General features: G+C 49.2%; 1 protein-coding gene across 1 annotated transcript in view; it reads left to right on the top strand.

Annotated features, from left to right (window-relative positions):
• The window catches only part of GLB1 (galactosidase beta 1), a 75,541-nt gene extending 63,247 nt beyond the window's left edge, over window positions 1-12,294 (top strand). The window contains exon 16 of the mRNA XM_072940944.1: window positions 11,753-12,294. Coding sequence (XP_072797045.1) covers window positions 11,753-11,995 — 243 coding nt within the window. The 3' untranslated portion in view covers window positions 11,996-12,294. The remainder of the gene's footprint in view (window positions 1-11,752) is intronic.
• Window positions 12,295-17,255: the final 4,961 nt, after the last annotated feature.

Here is a 17,255-nt window from a genome sequence, read left to right as displayed (position 1 = left end):
CAGACTGCAGTGCCAGCTGGTGCCTGTGCATTCGGCAGGGTTCCATTTACATGAAATGTGTAGAGCAGGTAGATCTGTAGACACAAGGAAAGGAGTGGTTGTCCAGAGCAGGGAAAAGGGAGTATTGGCGGGGAAATGGGGAGCAAACACTAAAGGGCACAGGGTTTCTTTTGGAGATGATGGTTGCACAGCTTTGTAGTTAACGCTAAAAACCACAAATGATATACTTTAACATCCACGGGGTCTGTGGACCTGGGTGTTGTGGACACCACGCGGGCCATTTGATGATATGGTGATGCACGTGTTGGTTAAAGAATTTACCAGAGATAAAGTATAATAGGAAAGGAGTTTATTAGGGTGCACTGCCACGGACAACAGCGGACACACAGACAAGACGTGCCTGTGTGAGCGCCGAGGGCCGGTTGTCGGGGTCTTTTATGAGGTCGGGTCACGAGGTGCCTGATCGGCTTGTGCACAAGTCTCTGATTGGTTACAGGTGAGGTAAGAGGTTTAAGGTCCGTGAGGGGCGGTGGGGTCTATGACTCATGAGCTGAAACAAGCCGGTGAGCTCAGGCATTACCTAGGCTATTAGTTTGTTAGAGGAAACACGCTTAGTAAAGAATGTACTTTATCTGCTGAGGGATCACAGGCAGACGTCTGAGAGCCCAGGAATGGGGGGCGTTGGGCTTTGAAGGATGTCAGTTGGCTCAACACGGGGTTGCGTCGATCACAGGACATCACAGGACGTACACGTATTGCTCGTAAAATAGAGGACGCGTGTTTTCTGTTACTGTCTGGTGAGCGGTGGTCCCTGTTGCTGATGACAGTCCCAGGCCCAGCTCCTAAGGTTCTGAATGATCAGCAGATGCAGAACAGACAGATCCCACCCCCCACAGGGCACGGAGTTATGACTTTTGGGAGAATGAGCCCTTCGGCAGGTGGGAGGGGCGGAGGGTGGACCCCGGAGGTCTGTGCGTTCCCAGGACTCTGCTTCCGGGCCCACTAACCCCCCCATCCTCCTCCAGCAGGGGGGCCCTGTCCAGACCCCTGTCCCGGATACTCACTTGCTGTTGAGAAACTACCTTGATGCAATGAATGAAGTCACTGATAAGGGTGATTGATGAGATAAGTCATTTCTGATTACTTGGCCTTGCTTGAGTCGGATGTGGCTTTCTGGTTCAGAACGTCAGCTGCGATTTCGTTCAGTGGGGAAAGGTCAGGCAGGTTTTGCTCTGTCCGAGAGACTCAAGCCAGCGTGCTGTCCACACAGAACTCTCACTTGACCACGAGCTCCCGGCAGTAGCCCGTGTTCCTCAGTGCCCCGCTGTGTCACATGTGCCAGACCTAAGATGCCATGCTCGGCCGATGTGGTGACGTGTATGCTGCTTTCTCTCCTTCAGGTGGGTGGGGGTAGGTCTGACGTTAATATCCCCTGTAGCCTTTCTGCATTTTTTACCACTTGCAGCAGGTCTAGGTACATAGCACAGCATAGTGGTCAGAGGGATGGGATAATGTCCCACTTTTCCTCTACCAGAATTAATCTTGGAACGTTAAGAATCCAAATAGGATACAGACTAACTACAATTTTATTTTTTAAAGGTAAACATTCCCTCTTTCAAGATGTAAAAATAATCACGAAATAATTATGATGAAGGTCTGACAAAAATCCCTTTTAGTTTGAAACTCTTTTGGCATTGGCATCCTTTTTTTTATTGAATTATGTGTGTATATATACATATATATTTTTTTTTTCTGCATCCTTCTTTTGAAATCTCCAGCTTTCCAATCATTTGGTCTTTCTGGTGACCAGTCTTATCCTCAGGCCTGGTCCCACGAAAGACCATGTAACTAGAGGGTTGGAACTTTCAGCCCCACTCCCCAACCTCTGGAGTTGGGATAAAGGGTAGGAGATAGAATTCTATCAAAATTCTAGAACAGCAGGATTTAGAGAGCTTCTGGGTTGGTAGCACATCCAGGTGCTGGGAGGTACACCTGGATGGGAGGTACACCTGGGGAGGGCTGGCAGCTCGGCCCCTCCACCCCTCACACCTTGCCATGTGAATCTTCTCTATCTGGCCATTCCTGAGTCTTGTCCTTTATAGTAAACCTGTAAGTGTAAGTAAAAGGTCTTTCTGAGTTCTGTGAGCCATTCTAGCAAATTATTGATCCTGAGGAGGGGGTTACGGGAACCCCTGATTTATAACTGGCCATTCAGAAGTGAGGGCGGTCTTGTGGGACTGAGCACTTTAACTTTTGGGATCTGATGCCAAGTCTTGGTAGATGGTGTCAGAATTGAATTGTTGGATACCCAGTTGGTGTCAAAGAAAACATCCCAGAAAGAGCCAGGAGGGGAGTGGTAGAAAATGCAGTTGGAAAGGGGGTTTCATGGCCTCATGGACCAAGGAGTTTGGATATTACCTTGAGAACTCTGTGGAAACAGGGTCAGTTTTAAGCACCCAAGTGATAGGTCTAAAGAGTGCGTAGAATGTCGCAGAAAGCGGGGGAGCAGTTGGTGACGGGCTCTTGAGCTTGTGGACATGAGAGACGCGGGCACTGCTTGTGGAGAGGACAGCATAATTAAGCACTATCATTTCAGGAGGTGGTAACGATTAGGAAGATGATAAACGTGGTGATGTAATAAAACATAAGGGGTGGGAGTGACAGTGTTGTTGATTTCTGTGGCATAATAGTGATCTGTTGCTGTGTAACAAATTTTACCCCGAAACAGCAGTAAACATTTATTATCCCCACAGCTGCTGTGGATCAGGAATTTGGGGCTGGCTTGGCTGGCTGCTTCTGGCTTAGGGGCTGTCATGAAGTTACAGTCAAGCCACCAGCCAGGGCTGCATCATCTGAAGGCTTGACCAGGGCTGAAGGATCCACCACCCAGGTGGCTACTCACATGCTGGCAGGTGGTTGGCAGGGAGCCTTCATTCTTCCCTACACGGGCCTCTCCCCAGGCTGCTTGAGGGTTCTCACAACATGGTGGCCGGCTTCCCCCAACAGGGAGTGTTCCAAAAAAGAGAGCACTGGGCAGAAACTATCCTTTTTTTTTTTTTATCACCCAACCTTGGAAGTCACATGGCATCATTTTGTTACATTCTGTTGTTGGAAAGAGAGTTATTACGTCCAGCCCCTGTTCTTGGGACTGGGATTAGACTCTGCCTTTTGAGGGGAGCAGTATCAGAGAATTTACGGGCATGTTTTACAAGTACTGAATATGGAGTGGTCAGGGGTGCTTCTAGGAGAAGGTGACCATTGAGTGAGACCTGAAGGATGGGGCATCCAAGTGAAAAAGCAGAGGGGGTACATTCCAGAACCAGGAAACTGTGAAAGCAAAGGCCCAGAGCAAGAAAGATCCCACGAGCTGGGGAGAGAGTATGGGAGGTGAGGTTCTGGGGGCTGCTGGGGGCCAAGTCGGGGTAGTGATGAAGAATCGGGCTTCTCCGTGCTCCAGTGGTGGGTGCTAAGCAGAGAGTGAAAGGACTGATTTGCATTTGAAAGATCACAGCTGGGGGGTGGGGTGGGCATGGATTGTGGAAGGTGAGACTACGCAGGATTGCTTGGAAAAAAGGCGAGATTTGCAGCAGGATTGGGTGTGGTGTTGGAGAAGAGGAAGTGTCCAGGAGGACCCTGGAGCTTGGGGTGTGCACAGCGGGAGGGACGGAGATGTGGGTCTCGGAGGTGGGGAGGCTAAGGAGCGCAGGTCGGGGGTCAGAGGCCCTGTGTGGGGCATGTTTGGTCTCAAGTACTCACTGAGCATCCAGTGGAGGAGCTGTCTGCTCTTGGCCATCGAAGGGATGACTGAAATCTAGTACACAGCCAAAAAATAAACCTGCATTCAGTACAATGAAATACTGTCATCTGTGTTTCCAGGCCTCAGGGCTGACCTCTAGAAGACCTGTCAGTCTTGAGTCTCTACATACAAGTCTGTGCAAATGGGCAGTGGGGTACAATGTAAGTTAAAGGTGTGCCCTGAGTGCTGGTTATGGGAACACAGCACTGAGGCACCTGTCCCAGGTTTGGGGCTGGTAGGAAAGGACCCAGCCTACTGAACTGGCCCCGGAGAAGAGGGTGATGGTTTGGAACTCTGCTCCCACACCCCTTGGAAGCTGCCCCTGCCGCAGCCACCAGCACCTACATGGTGACACTCCCCAGACATTTCTCGGGCCCCATCTCCCGTGCCCTCTGACAGGTACCGTCTGACATGAATAACCACTTCCTCCCATGAAGCTTTCCTGGCATCTGTGAGAAGACTTCCGGTTTTCCCTCCCTTTGTTCCTTCTCAGGATTCTTCTTCAGCGTCTGTGTTTCAGTCCTTAGAACTTGATCCAGGGCCCCCTTTGTACACTTCCAGGCGATGTCATCCTCACAGATGTGCTGGTGACACCCACAGTGCCAGCTTCAACTCAGCATTTTTGAGGATGGGGAACATCCCATCCAGCTGCCAGGGTGGACCTGTCATTGGAGGCCTCATAGGCACCTCCCACCTGATACATTCAGAGTTCTTTCTCCTCATTCCCCCGAAACCACTTCTGCTGGAGAAGTGGTTCAGGGAGGAGGAAGGAAGCTGGACATTAGTGCAGCAGGGGGGATGGAGGGGAGGGCCCAGCTGTGGAGAATAAGACTGGCATCATGGGGAGCTCACTGTGCACCAGCCACTGTGCTGAGTGCTCCCTGCATCCTCTCAGTCACTTACAACAACCCTCAGTGAGAGAGGTGCAGGGATTTGGTGACTGATTAACAAAAGAGGAACTGACTAGTAGAGGATGAGTCTGTTGTTGTTAAATTGGGTTCCTGCTATACATCATTTACTGAAAAGTGGCACGCTACTGTATCGAAGCCATGGAAATGTGTATTGGTTAGCTTTTGCTGTGTAACCAACCCAAAATTTATTTAACTTCTGATCTGGAGTGTTGGGTGACTGGGTGGCTCTTCTGCTGGCCTCAGCTGGGCAGGCCCTTCTAGTCAGCAAGGAGGCCCTCCTTCTGGGGGTTGGCTGTCTGTCTGCTGCAGCAGCAAAGGAGATTGGTCCATGTCTCTCTCATCATCCAGCAAGCTATCCTGGGCTTGTTGCCGTGGTGACTGGCAGGGTACAAAGAAAGAATGCAAATGTCCAAGGCTTCTTGAGGCCAAGTCAGCTTTCACATGCCACGTCTTCCATGTTCTTTGGCCAAAACAAGTCAATAGACCAGCCAGATCCAAGAGAGGGAGAAACACATTCTACCTGTTGATAGAGGGAGCTGCAAAGAATTGTGGCCTCTTCTGTTCGGCCACAAGATCTTAGCACCATTTGATCCGACTTTCATTCTGAATTTGATATACTTTTCAAACTTCGTTTGACCTGATTTACGGTTATTCTCACCCCCTACAAAATCCACTGTTTCCACCTCCTTCTTTGTTTCTGGTCACAAGTCCTGTGAACTTGGGGACTAGATCATCAGACTCCTTTGCACAAATATACATTGAGTAGCAGGAATTGTAAGAATGGCGTGTAAGCAGGAGTAACTAGGCTCTGAGTGAAAGAGGATCTCCTACCATTTTCAGGGCATGGACTTTATAACAAGTGGTATACAGCTGCCCAGAGGACGTTTTCACTCACCAGTTTTCAGTTTTGTTCCAGAAGTGTGAGAACTGTTGTCATAAAAAAAATGGAGTTATTGTGGTGTGTGGGGGAGGCAGAAAGGTTGGAATTTATCTTTGGGGTTTGATGAAGGAGGAAGTGACTCATCTTTTATGCTAATATTCTGTGTTTTTGTGACTTCAGTTCTATCTGGGTCTGCCCTAAAATCCAGAGAACCCATAAGGGTTCTTTAGCTGTTTTGCTCAGAGATCCAGGAAGATGCAGAACATGGTTTGCATCAGCTGCAGACCCCTCTGGGTCTGAGGAAGGGGAGGATTCATTTTCTCCCTTGGACTTCCAGGAGGTCTACTTGACATCTTAACCCTAAGCCAGGGCCTCACTATTTTGTTTCCTCCCAGGTAAACCTCACAAAGACTTATGAATCATGTGGGATGAGAGCCTTTTCACTTTGAGAAATGGACTTTTGTCGTTTCCACCTTTTTTTTTTTTTTTTGGTAGAGGAGAGGTAATTAGGTTTATTTATTTATTTAATGGTGGTACCGGGGACTGAACCCAGGCCCTCGTGCATGCTTAGCATGCACTCTACCACCTGAGCTATACCCTCCCCACTGTCATTTCCATTTTTAAGTCTTCTGACTGTCTACATGTCTCTTTTCAGAGTATGACACAGTCAACATTCAACCCAAGTTTAGTGTTGTTATTAAAGGAACACCCAACCAAATCTGAACATTTTAAAGCTATGATCTAAACCAGGATTGACCCTTTTGCTTTACATTCTTATGAGAGGTTTATATCCGTCTGGGGAATTTAAGACAGATAGGCATCTCTCTGATTAACGCAAAAGTAGGTCAGGCACTTCCTGGAACCTATCATTCATTGGAACTATTACCAGTTTGGTTATCAAAGCAAAGGGCAGGGAGTCTGCCAGGGTCAAGCCATGGTCAGAGAAAGTCAGCCTTTGTCCTGGAGCTATTTGAGCTGGGACATTCCCCGGGAAGCCCCAGAAATCGCTGGTGTTAATTCTACAAATGCTTGGCCTCAGTGGGGCTCAATATATTAATCAGAGTGTATCTACTTTTAGGTGACATGTGCATACTCCCCGCTTCACCAATAATTTCAGCATAGCTTTTTAAAAAGAAACAAGAATGTATATATATATATATATATACACATATATATATATGTGTGTGTGTGTGTTTTTTTAAATAGAATGTTTTGGGGGTGGGGTATAGCTCAGCAGTAGAGGGCGTGCTTAGAATGAGTGAGGTCCCAGGTTCAATCCTCAGTATCTCCATTTTAAAAAATAGTAATAAAATAAAATAAAAATAAAATTTAAAAACCTAAAAAAAGAAAACAAAAAAAAGTTTTAAAAATTTGACTCTTTTAAAGTGATTTTTTTAAGCACCTTAAAAAATCACTTAAAAAAAAAATCACAGTGCTCGTCAAGGGAGAATGCAAACAGTGCATTGTTCTTCCAGTGAACAGTATTCTCTCAAATTCTTAACCTGGGAGCAGAGGAGCATGAAGTCTGAGTAGGGATGAATCTTTCCCCAGGCAGAATTATCAACCAGTGTTAATATGCCATTGGTGTATACTGTATGTTCCTCTGCTGGATTCTGAGAAGCTTGGCCTGAATAAGAACGAACACAGCTTATGCTGGAAATAGCTGATAAACCAGTGAAACAAATGACAAAAATTTCAAACGATGACAATAACTATGTTGATGAAAAATTAATCAGCCGAGCTAAGAAAGAAATGGACGTTAAAAGTTTTTATATATTTTTATTGAAGTATACTCAGTTTACAATGTTGTGTCAATTTCTGGTGCACAGCACAATACTTCAGTCATATAGGAACATACATATATTCTTTTCATATATTTTCATATTCTTTTTCACCATAAGTTACTACAAGATATTGAATAGAGTTCCCTGTGCTATACAGTATGAACTTGTTTATCAGATTTTTGTGAGAATCGTCTTGTATTTTGAAACGAGAGACACTCTGCCAGAGTTCAGTAGGTGTTCTGTGCGATTCGGTGGGTTTGTAGATGCAATTCTTGGTGTATTTGTGGGAGAGGGTGAGCTGTGAGTCTCTCTTCTCTGCCGCCTTGGCTCAAACTCCCCGGAAATTTTTATTCGAGCCAAATTGGAGGATTATAACCCGGGAAGAGCATCTCAGAAAGCTCCAAGAACTGTTCCAGTGGTCAGAGATCAAGGCACAGTTTTCTAAGTCTTTTTGAGACACAGGGCTGTACATCAAATAACGTATCGCTGACAGTTTACATCACGCAGATCTAAGCGGCATGTTGGTGGGTCATGTGACCTCTCACAAGATCAAGAAGGAAGGCTATCTGTAAGGGACTGTCTTGTTGATGCTGGGGGAACGTTGCTCTTTATGGTGGAGCAGGTATTTCTGCTGATGGGGTAGGTTTGGTCGATGCAGAATGCAGATACACACTACGCGGTGTTGGAGAGAGAGGCCAAAGGGCAGAAGAATTTTTTATGGTTAGATTTTTCCTTGTTTTGCCATAAAATAAGAATTTTATTTCACAACTAGAAGGAAAAGAAGAGGTTAAAGGGATAGCAAGCGACTTGGAATGGAGGGCCCAGTATTGAGGAAGATGACCGTCTCTCTTCTCTCTGAGGAAGTGATGATGGAGTTGAGACTGAGGGATCTGATGGCTTCGGGCGTGGTACAGGCCCGGGGACGGTCGTGCACAGGAGAGCAAGTTTTGGGTGGAAACGAGGGAGAGTTCACTGGGGCTCAGAGAGCAAGGGGAAGGTACAGGCACAGAAGGAGGTTAGAAGCAGGAACGCATGAACATCATCTGGTTTTCATCTGGCTGCTGTGTGGAGCCCGAGTTCTAGATTTAGTCGAGGAAGTCAGAGACCGATGAGGCGGCTGCAGGAGCCTCAGCCAGCGCTGATTGTGACGTGGGACTTGTGAGTCGCGGGGAGACTGCTCTGAGGATGGAGTCACAGGCATCCGCTGCCCCTCAGCTGTGCCGTCCAATGCGCCAGCCTCTGGTCGTGTGTGGCTAATTATGTTTCCATTTGAATTAATTCCAAGTGAAAATTGAGTTCCTCCCTTGCCCTAGCCACCCTGCAAGGGCTCAGGAGTACGTAGCTACCCTGTTGAGCAGCACCTCCATCACCGCGGACAGTTCTGTTGACCAGAGCAATGTCCCCGTGGTCCGTTCTATACAAATCCTTCCTTCCTCTCTCTCAGAAGGGCAACCAAACCGCCATAGACTTCACTTAATGCCTATTCTGCTAAGGACTGAGAGTGGAGGGGAATTGTGTCCTGAAGAGGTTCATGGCTTTGGAGAATTAAGCACAATCAAAGATGTAACCCTGGATTTGGGGAGAGTTGGAGGGAAGGTGCCAGGCACGATACCCACATAGCGGAGTCATTTGGGTGAGTTCAGAGTCCATATGGAGCAGGGCAGGGTATAGCTCAGTGGTGGAGCATGTGCTTAGCATGCATGAGGTCCTGGGTTCTATCCCCAGTACCTCCACTAAAAATAAATAAACTTACTCCCCACCCCCCCCCAAAAATAAGAAAGCAATAATAAATAAATAAACCTAATAAATTCTCCTCCAAAACACCAAAAGAAAACCAGAACAGTTAAAAAAGAAATCCATATGAGAGCTTAAGGCTCAAAAAGGGTCACAGATGATAATTTGGGGGAGAAAAGAATAATTAGAACAGATGTGCAGTGTCCAGAATTCAGGAAATGATTAGGAGAAAAATTACATCACCTTTGGCTAGCTGTCTGTCAGTCACAGAGCAGTCTGGGGAGTGGGCACCACGAGTGCTCACGACGGGGAGCTAGACCTTTCATCAGTGCGGGGGGAGCTGGGGAAGAGGAGTCAGAGACTCAGGGACAGAAACCCTCACCAGCCCTCCAGAGCTGGACCTGTCGCCCCATCCCGGGGGGGGGGGACTCTCAGAAGCAAGCCCAGCTGGCCAGGTGGTACTTGGGGAGCTCACAGGGAGGTCTTTGGATCCATTGCCTGGTGTGGAAACTGCGCGGCTGAGCAGCAGGGCAGCCTTTAGGAGGACGAGCTGGGCCTGGAGTGGCGCAGGGAGAGGGGGCCCAAGGGTGAGCTGAGCCCACAGGCACCTGGTTCTCTCAGCCCCGTGTGTAACTGTGATAACCCCCAGTGGTCCCGTGGGCCCCCTTCCACCCTCCAATCTCAAGCGAGGTGCTCCTTGCTTAAGGAGCTTGCTGCTTTGGGGGCTTGTACTCACTGCACCCCGCCTCTTGGCCCTGGTGAGTTCCCTCCCCTAAACCTGGGGGAGCCTGGGGAGCCTTTTTTCACCCTGGGCTCCCAGGTTCCAGTAGCCAACAAAGGGGATTCAGCTTTCGGGGGGACATGCCCGGTGCAGCACGAGAGGTGGGGGGGGGGGCAGCCTCCTGGAGACTTAGGTGTGGAATCTCGGGTGTGGGAGGGGACTGACCCTCAGCATGGCCGGCATGCGGTGGGGAGCCAGCGTGGCTCAGGCCAGCCCTGGTGTGCTGCTCACACAGCCCTCCCCCCGGCCCCCGTGGAGCCCACATCTTCCCCCTCGAGTACAGAAGGTCGAGTTCTGCTGTTCTCTAATACCACGGAAGCTAGGCGCTGGCAGATCTTCAACTGATAAAACCCAGTGAAGCTGTCATCGTGTGTACCTTCAGGTTGGATCGAGATAGCGTATCCCGTGGTAAAAACAAGAGTAAAATAATTCTGAGAAGTGTGAAACTGTCACCCTTTTTCTAAATGACTTATCCCAACAGACAGGTGGGTTTCCATCCCGGGCCTCCTTCCGTGGGCCTGTGGAGGCCAAGGTCTTCTCACTGCAGTGGTGTGAGGGCTGCTGCCACCCACTGAGCCCCTCCCGGGTGCCACGCGGACTGATCCGTGGACGCGCGCTGCTGCCCCCACCCCGCAGCCCTGCCGTCCTCACCGTCCCCAAGTACACGTGTGAGTGGTGACCTGCCCAAAGCACACAGCCAGTAAGTGTCAGGACTGAGATCAGAGCCCAGGTAGGAAATTGAGAGGGAGCTGGGAGATGACATCCAGGGACACCTAGATACCAGCTGAAAAGTCCCCAAAGGTGAGGACTCGGTATTTGTGTCCTGGGTTAGGGCTGCAAGTGGCGGCCAGGGCTGGGCCTCGCCCAGCGTGTCCCCCAGCACACTTGGGCCACTGTGGGACCAATGTCTGTACCTCTTCCTTCCTCCCTTCCTCTCCCGCATATTCTCTCTCTCCCCGTTTTCTTTCTCGTGTGTGCGTCTGTACGTGTGTGTACGCACGCGCATGCGTGTATGTGTGTGAGATCACCCCTCTGCTCTTTCTGTCTGTATCACAGAATGTTCCGTCTCTTCAGCCAACTTGTAAGTTGCCCGTGGGAGCCCGTCCTTGCACGTGCCTAGAGGCTATGCAAGCATACCCGCACCTGGTCCCTGTTCTTGAGGACTTTCCCCTCCCTCTCAGTTTGGTTTTGGAAACAGTTTCCACTCACAGAAGTAGCTCTGGCAGCTTATAGGATCACCTCTGCTCCTTGAAGCAAGTCCCCACCCTCACTCTGCTGCTGTGTGAAAACCATCAAAACACAGCAGTAACACGGACACCTACCTGGGCGGGCCCGGTCTCTCCCTCCTTGACCCCCACATCCTTCTTGTTTGGGTGCGGCTCTGGGACCTGTGTGCATCATGACCCGCCTGGAGGAGGCCAGAGCAAAAGAGGAGGAGCCCACCTCCTTGAGGAGGCAGTGAGGCAGCTGCGTGCAGAGGAGTCAGGGGGAGGTTGGTGTGTGTGCTCAGGCAGCACCCCCACCCGACCCAGAACGAAGTTCAGAAGCTTGGTGAAATTGCCACAGTGCCGTCCAGTACTGACTCGGATGATGAGCTGGACAGAGGGACAAACGCATATCTCCCTGAAGCAGGGCGGGGCCTGGGGGTGGTTTTGTGACTTCTCCACTCAACTCCTGCCCAAGTCGGGCGGTCATCTTAGCAGGAGCTGGAACCCAAACTGGGCTGTCCTGGCTCTCGGGCCTCACCTGTGCTGGGAGAGCACCTTCAGGGAGCACTCCCTGTCTCCCTCTCCTGCATCAAAGCTTTCATGCTCTCAGGGTGGTCTGAGCAGCTGGGTTGATGGTTTTCTCTCCCTCTTTCTCCAGGGTCAGGTGTGGATCAATGGCTTTAACCTTGGCCGCTATTGGCCAGCGCGGGGCCCCCAGGTGACCTTGTTCGTGCCGCAGCACATCCTGCTGACCGCGGGCCCAAACACTGTCATCGTGCTGGAACTGGAGAGGGCGCCCTGCAGGGACAGTGGCCCGGGACAGTGCATGGTGGAGTTTGTGGACAAGCCGGTTATTAGCGGAGCCCAGACCACCAACCGTCTCAATGCAGACCGAAACTAAGCGCCATGGCCAGAGAGTAACCCTGTGAAATTCTAGTCTTGCACATACCTCACGTTCCCCCTTGGAATGCCAACCTTCACTGGAAAATAGATTCGTGTGGGTGTTATCACCTGAAGTTGCCCTGCAGCCTCCTGGTGCCTGATGTACCCACCTCGTCTGGCTGTGTGGACATGGGGTTGGGGGGGCGGGTGGCAGTTAGGCACCTGCAGATTTGGAATGGGAGCTTTCAAGGTCTTTCTGATTTTCATTTTGTAAGAATCATGCTGTCTTTTTATTAAATAAAATTTGTGTTCAAATGATATTACTGTTTTTAATGTTGAGCAGGCATTACCTTATAAGTTCTGATTTAAATCATAACTAGACTTGAGTGGGCTGAATAAGCCACTTCACTGACTTGAGGTTGGTTCAAAGGAGTGGAAAATAGTCTTGTTTTGATCTAGTGGACTATTGCTTTTCTGATCCTTGTTTGACTTCCTTTTGAATTTCTATGATATCTACTAGGTGAGCCCATAAATAAAACTTAAAATGATTCTGCAAACGACGGGCTGGTGGAGAGCCAGCCAGCCTGGTGCTCTGTGCAGGACTAGTTGCGGAGACGCTAAGACGGTGAGGGAGACCTGTATTTATTTACATGAAAACACGTTCACGGTATGTCATGTGAAAAAAGCAGATCACCTTAAGTTTGAGCCCATTTTGTGCGTTTAGACATAAGAGCTGCACATATGCACACACTCAGCCCAGGCCTGTACGCATGTCAGCAAACACATGCACACGTGTGCAATCACTGTGCACGTACTTGGACGTGGAGGGGTGCGTGAGACGCCTGGGGCACCCTGCTCTCACATGTTGGGCACCTGTCCTCCACCACCCCCTGTTCTGAGCATACTGTACATTTGTAACCCACTCATCCCTCACAACAACTCTGAGTAACATACTGTCATCTTCCCTAATTTACCAGGTCACGTGTCTATAAGTGGCAGAGACAGGATTTGAACCCTGATTGTCTGGCACTGGTGTCCTGATGCACGTGGCATCCATCGTCCATCAATGCATGCTCACACTCCCCCAGGACGGGACTGCAGCGACGTACACAGAATCACCAACATGAGCATATCTGGGTGGTGAGTGTTTGAGACATCATTTACCTTTTCTTTTTGGCTAACCTGTATTTTAAACCCTCTACAGAGAACATGTACATTTTTTTAAGGGAGGAAAAAAGGAAAGATTTCTGATGCTAATGTACAACATCTTTTCATGGGGGGGGGTGTTTTTCTCTGTCTCCTTGACATCATGAATGACTATCTGGGATTCAATGGGGAGTTTTGAAACTCTAGTGGAGCCGCTGCAGGAGGTGGATGAGGGTGGAGACAGACTGAGACTGGACTTCTACTCAGGACCATCTTCCATGCATCTTTTGCTGGATGCCCTGTATCCCTTGGATGTTGGGTGCACCCCAGGGCGAAGGGCTGCTGCATGCACCCACAGCCTCATTGCATTGCTCCTTCCACCACTGAGTTATGGAACACTTAGAAAGTGTTCATGCAGGATCCGTGCCCAGTGATACACTTTGGGAAGCTATGAGACAGTTCCCTTTACAGCCGTGTGCGCACCGGTAACTGTACGTCCCCTGTCCCAGAGACTCCCTGTCACAGGGGCTCCAGAGGCACAGACAGTGGAGTGAAACCCCCCCATCAGAGTATACGTTTCCCTTCCCTTCTCTTGTCTGCTCTTCAGAACCACAGCCTACAACAGGCAGCAGTAAGCCCATGTCACAGATGAAAACACTGGCGCTTCAGCGAGGGGTGGCATGCACTCCAGTCCTGTCGATCCCCATCCAAAGCCAGAGTCTGAAAACACTGGCGCTTCAGCGAGGGGTGGCATGCACTCCAGTCCTGTCGATCCCCATCCAAAGCCAGAGTGTCTCGTCTTGTTCGTGTGAGGGAATCTTTCGGGGCTCTTACAGCACCATGACGTCGTTGTTCAGAATGTCATCTTCTGGAAAACAGAGCTTTAGTACATAAATGGTACCAGTGGACTCTATGCAAACCCGTTCAACTCTCTGGAACACCTCTTAGGGACATACATTTCATTTTCAATGTCATTCCTTCTTTTTTTTTATTATTATTGAAGTATAGTTGATTTACAATGTTGTGTTAGTTTCTGGGGTACAGTATAGTGATTCAATTATATATATATTCTTTTTCTTCAGTATCATTCTTAAAATACAATGTGCCTTCCGACATTCCTGATTTCTTTTTCTTCCTTGCTTCCTTCCTTCCTTCCTTTCCTTCTTTCTTTCTTTCTTCCTTTCTTTCTTTCAAAGTGGAGGAACTTGGGATTGAATCCAGGACCTCGTGCATGCTAAGCATGTGCTCTGCCCCTGAGCTACACCCATTCCTGATTTCTTGACTCTGTAAGGATGCTACTTCTGAAAATAATAAGGGCAGTACCTTTATTGCCTGCTCTGTACACCTGTTCTGTTAAATTTATCTCAAGCTGATTTTAATATTTCAAAGCTTTCTAAGCAGGCTTGAGCTAACCCAATGGTAACCCCGGCGTTCCTGGAACATTACCCTATTTCCAGCCATCCTTGGGAACATCATGGCCTTTTCCTTTGTACCCTCCGTTTAGATGTACAGCCTCCGGAAAATCTTGTTTTGAATAGCTTTATTGCAGTATGATTTACATACCATAAAATTCACTCCTACTAAGGTACAGTTTGATGAGTCTTACTTAAACTTACACAGCCACCACCACAAATCAGTTTCAGAACACTTCTTTCTCCCCAGACGGTTCTCTCGTGCAGAAAGTCCTCATTTCCACCCCCTACCAGGCAAACACTAATCTGTTTTCTGTCTCTGTAGCTTTGTCTTTTGCAGGAATTTCATAGAACTGGGATCACAATATGTAGTCTTCTGGGTCTGACTTCTTTCACTCAGAATGATGTTTGAGGTCCATGCCTATTATAGCATGTTCAGGAATTTTTTTTCCTTTTTCCTGCTGAGGAGCAGCCCACGTGTGGACAAACCACAGTTTGTTTATCCATTTATCAGCTGAGGGGCATCTGAATTGTTTCCAGTCTGAGGCTTTTAGGAATAATGCTGATCTGAAATCCAGGCACCATTCTTCACGTGATCAACTGTTCTCATGTCCCTTGGGTGGAAACCTAGGGGTGGAATTGTTCAGTCACATGATAGATGTGTTTTAACTTTTTAAGAAACTGCCAATTTCAGAGCATCTTTTTTTTTTTTGGTGGGGGGATATAATTAGGTTTATTTATTTGTTTGTTTGTTTTGTTTATTTATTTTTAGAGGAGGTACTGGGGATTGAACCCAGGACCTTGTGTGTGCTAAGCATGTGCTCTGCCACTTGAGCTATACCCCGCCCCTCAGAGCATCTTTTTTGAGGCTGGAAGGAATGCAGGAGCATCCGAGTCACGCTTGGTGGAGCCCTGCGGTGCTGGACTCGGTGCCCTTCCCTCTTCTGTCTGTCTCTGCCCTGCTGTGTCAGCCTGGTCAGTGTTTCTCTCTCTGTCAGTTGTTGTTTCTCAGCAAATCCAGTTAATTCAGAATGAAATTCTTTCGTGTTTAGCCAAGTTTGGGTTTTCTTTCATTGTTTCCCCAACAAGCAATCGGTCTTCTGTCAGATGACACAAAATAGGAAATGATCTTGTGTGGTCTTTGTTTCTTGCCTTATTATCATTTAAAGAAAAAAAAAGTCATTTCCTGAAATCACTTTTGCAGTCAGGGTGAGGGATTCTGTCTAGTCTGCGGTAGAGGAGACGGCCCGTGTGGACTGGGCGCTCGTGGGCCGTGAGGAAAGTCTGGCCAGTGTCCAGATGCTCAGATGAGGTGGCTCTGGGTTAAGCCGGGCCTCTGCTCTCAGTCTGACTGGGCGTTTTCCCGGGTTGTCCCCTCCCCACCAGCCTTCGCGCCCTGAGGTTTGTTAATCAGATACGAGGCTAGCAGCCGTCAGATTGTCTGTAAATACCCAGTGAGGGTCTGAACTGGTTCCCCAGCAGACAGCTGCTCCACCTACCCACCCCTGGGGCTCTCCCTGGGTGAGGAAGCCCCCAGGAGCCCCAGTGCCCTGACTGGGAACCCCCGCACCAGCAGCACCGTCCCCCCGGTGAAACAGACGGGCTCGGGGACAGACACAGGGCCCCCGCTCACTCCATCACTTACCGTCGGCATGATCTCAGGCAAGTGATTCACTTGTTAAGCCTCACTCTTCTCATGTCCTAAGTGTGGTTCCCACTTGTGGCGTTTTCACATCCAAGGCGGTCCTCACAAAAGCCCCTCGTGGCGCTCCTCGTGTGGTCTGCGCTTGCTGAAGGCTAGCTGGATTCTTTCCCGTCGCGCTCCTCCTCAGAAGCACGTAAACAATCATCTGGAAAGCTGGGGGCCCGCAGGGAGGAAAAGCCACCAGGAGGCACCAGCCTCTCCAGGGATCCCCTTGTGTTCAGATCAACAACATGCCTCTTCAGACCAGACACCGTGCTTGGCTGAAGGACGCAAAGCCAAAAAAGACAGTCTGGTATCAAACACGGAAAGAGACTGGAAAGGAGGGAGGGAGGCTCCAAGGAACAGAAGAAGGTGGGTCGTCCCTCAGGACCCGCCAGCACAAGCCCGACCTTGCTGGGGGCAGCCTGCGCTGATGGAAAACCCTGGCAACTCACTGAATTCCTCGTCCAAAGGGCATTTCTCCCCACTGAGTGCTGTTCTGGTTGTGGTCAATACGTTTGCATAAGTGCCATGAAGCAACTATTTTGTGATGCCCGTGATCCCACGGGTCAGGAACTCGGACAGGCCCAGCAGCAGGATGGCTTGTCTGTTCCATGACTTCTGAGGCCTCTGCTGGGTCCTGGAATCATCTGGAGTTTCCCTCACTCCAGACAGCATTTGGGCTATGATCTCATGGAGGGAAGAACCTTTTACAGAAGTAGGGCACGTGATACGCAACCCAATTTTCAGTTCAAGAAAATTGAGAGATAGGAAAGATTGTGATTTACCCAAAATTGGGGGCGCTGAACTGAGACTCGAGTCTCTGGCCTCTCAAGCCCACACGTCTCCCTTGATGGACAGGGCTGCAGGGAGAAAGTGTTGTATTCTACTTGATAAAACTCAAAATCACAGGAGAACAATATTTCAGCCACGTCACCTGGCTGACCATCAGGCTGGGTGTGAGCTGTAGCCCCAAGGGTGTGCGTGTGTGTTATGGTGAACACAGGTCGGGAGGTGTGGAACCCTCTACCCTGGAA

The sequence above is a fragment of the Vicugna pacos genome, chromosome 17 (assembly GCF_048564905.1).
Source record: "Vicugna pacos chromosome 17, VicPac4, whole genome shotgun sequence".
Taxonomy (NCBI): Eukaryota; Metazoa; Chordata; class Mammalia; order Artiodactyla; family Camelidae; genus Vicugna; species Vicugna pacos.
This window is presented reverse-complemented; position numbering and strand designations above follow the sequence as displayed.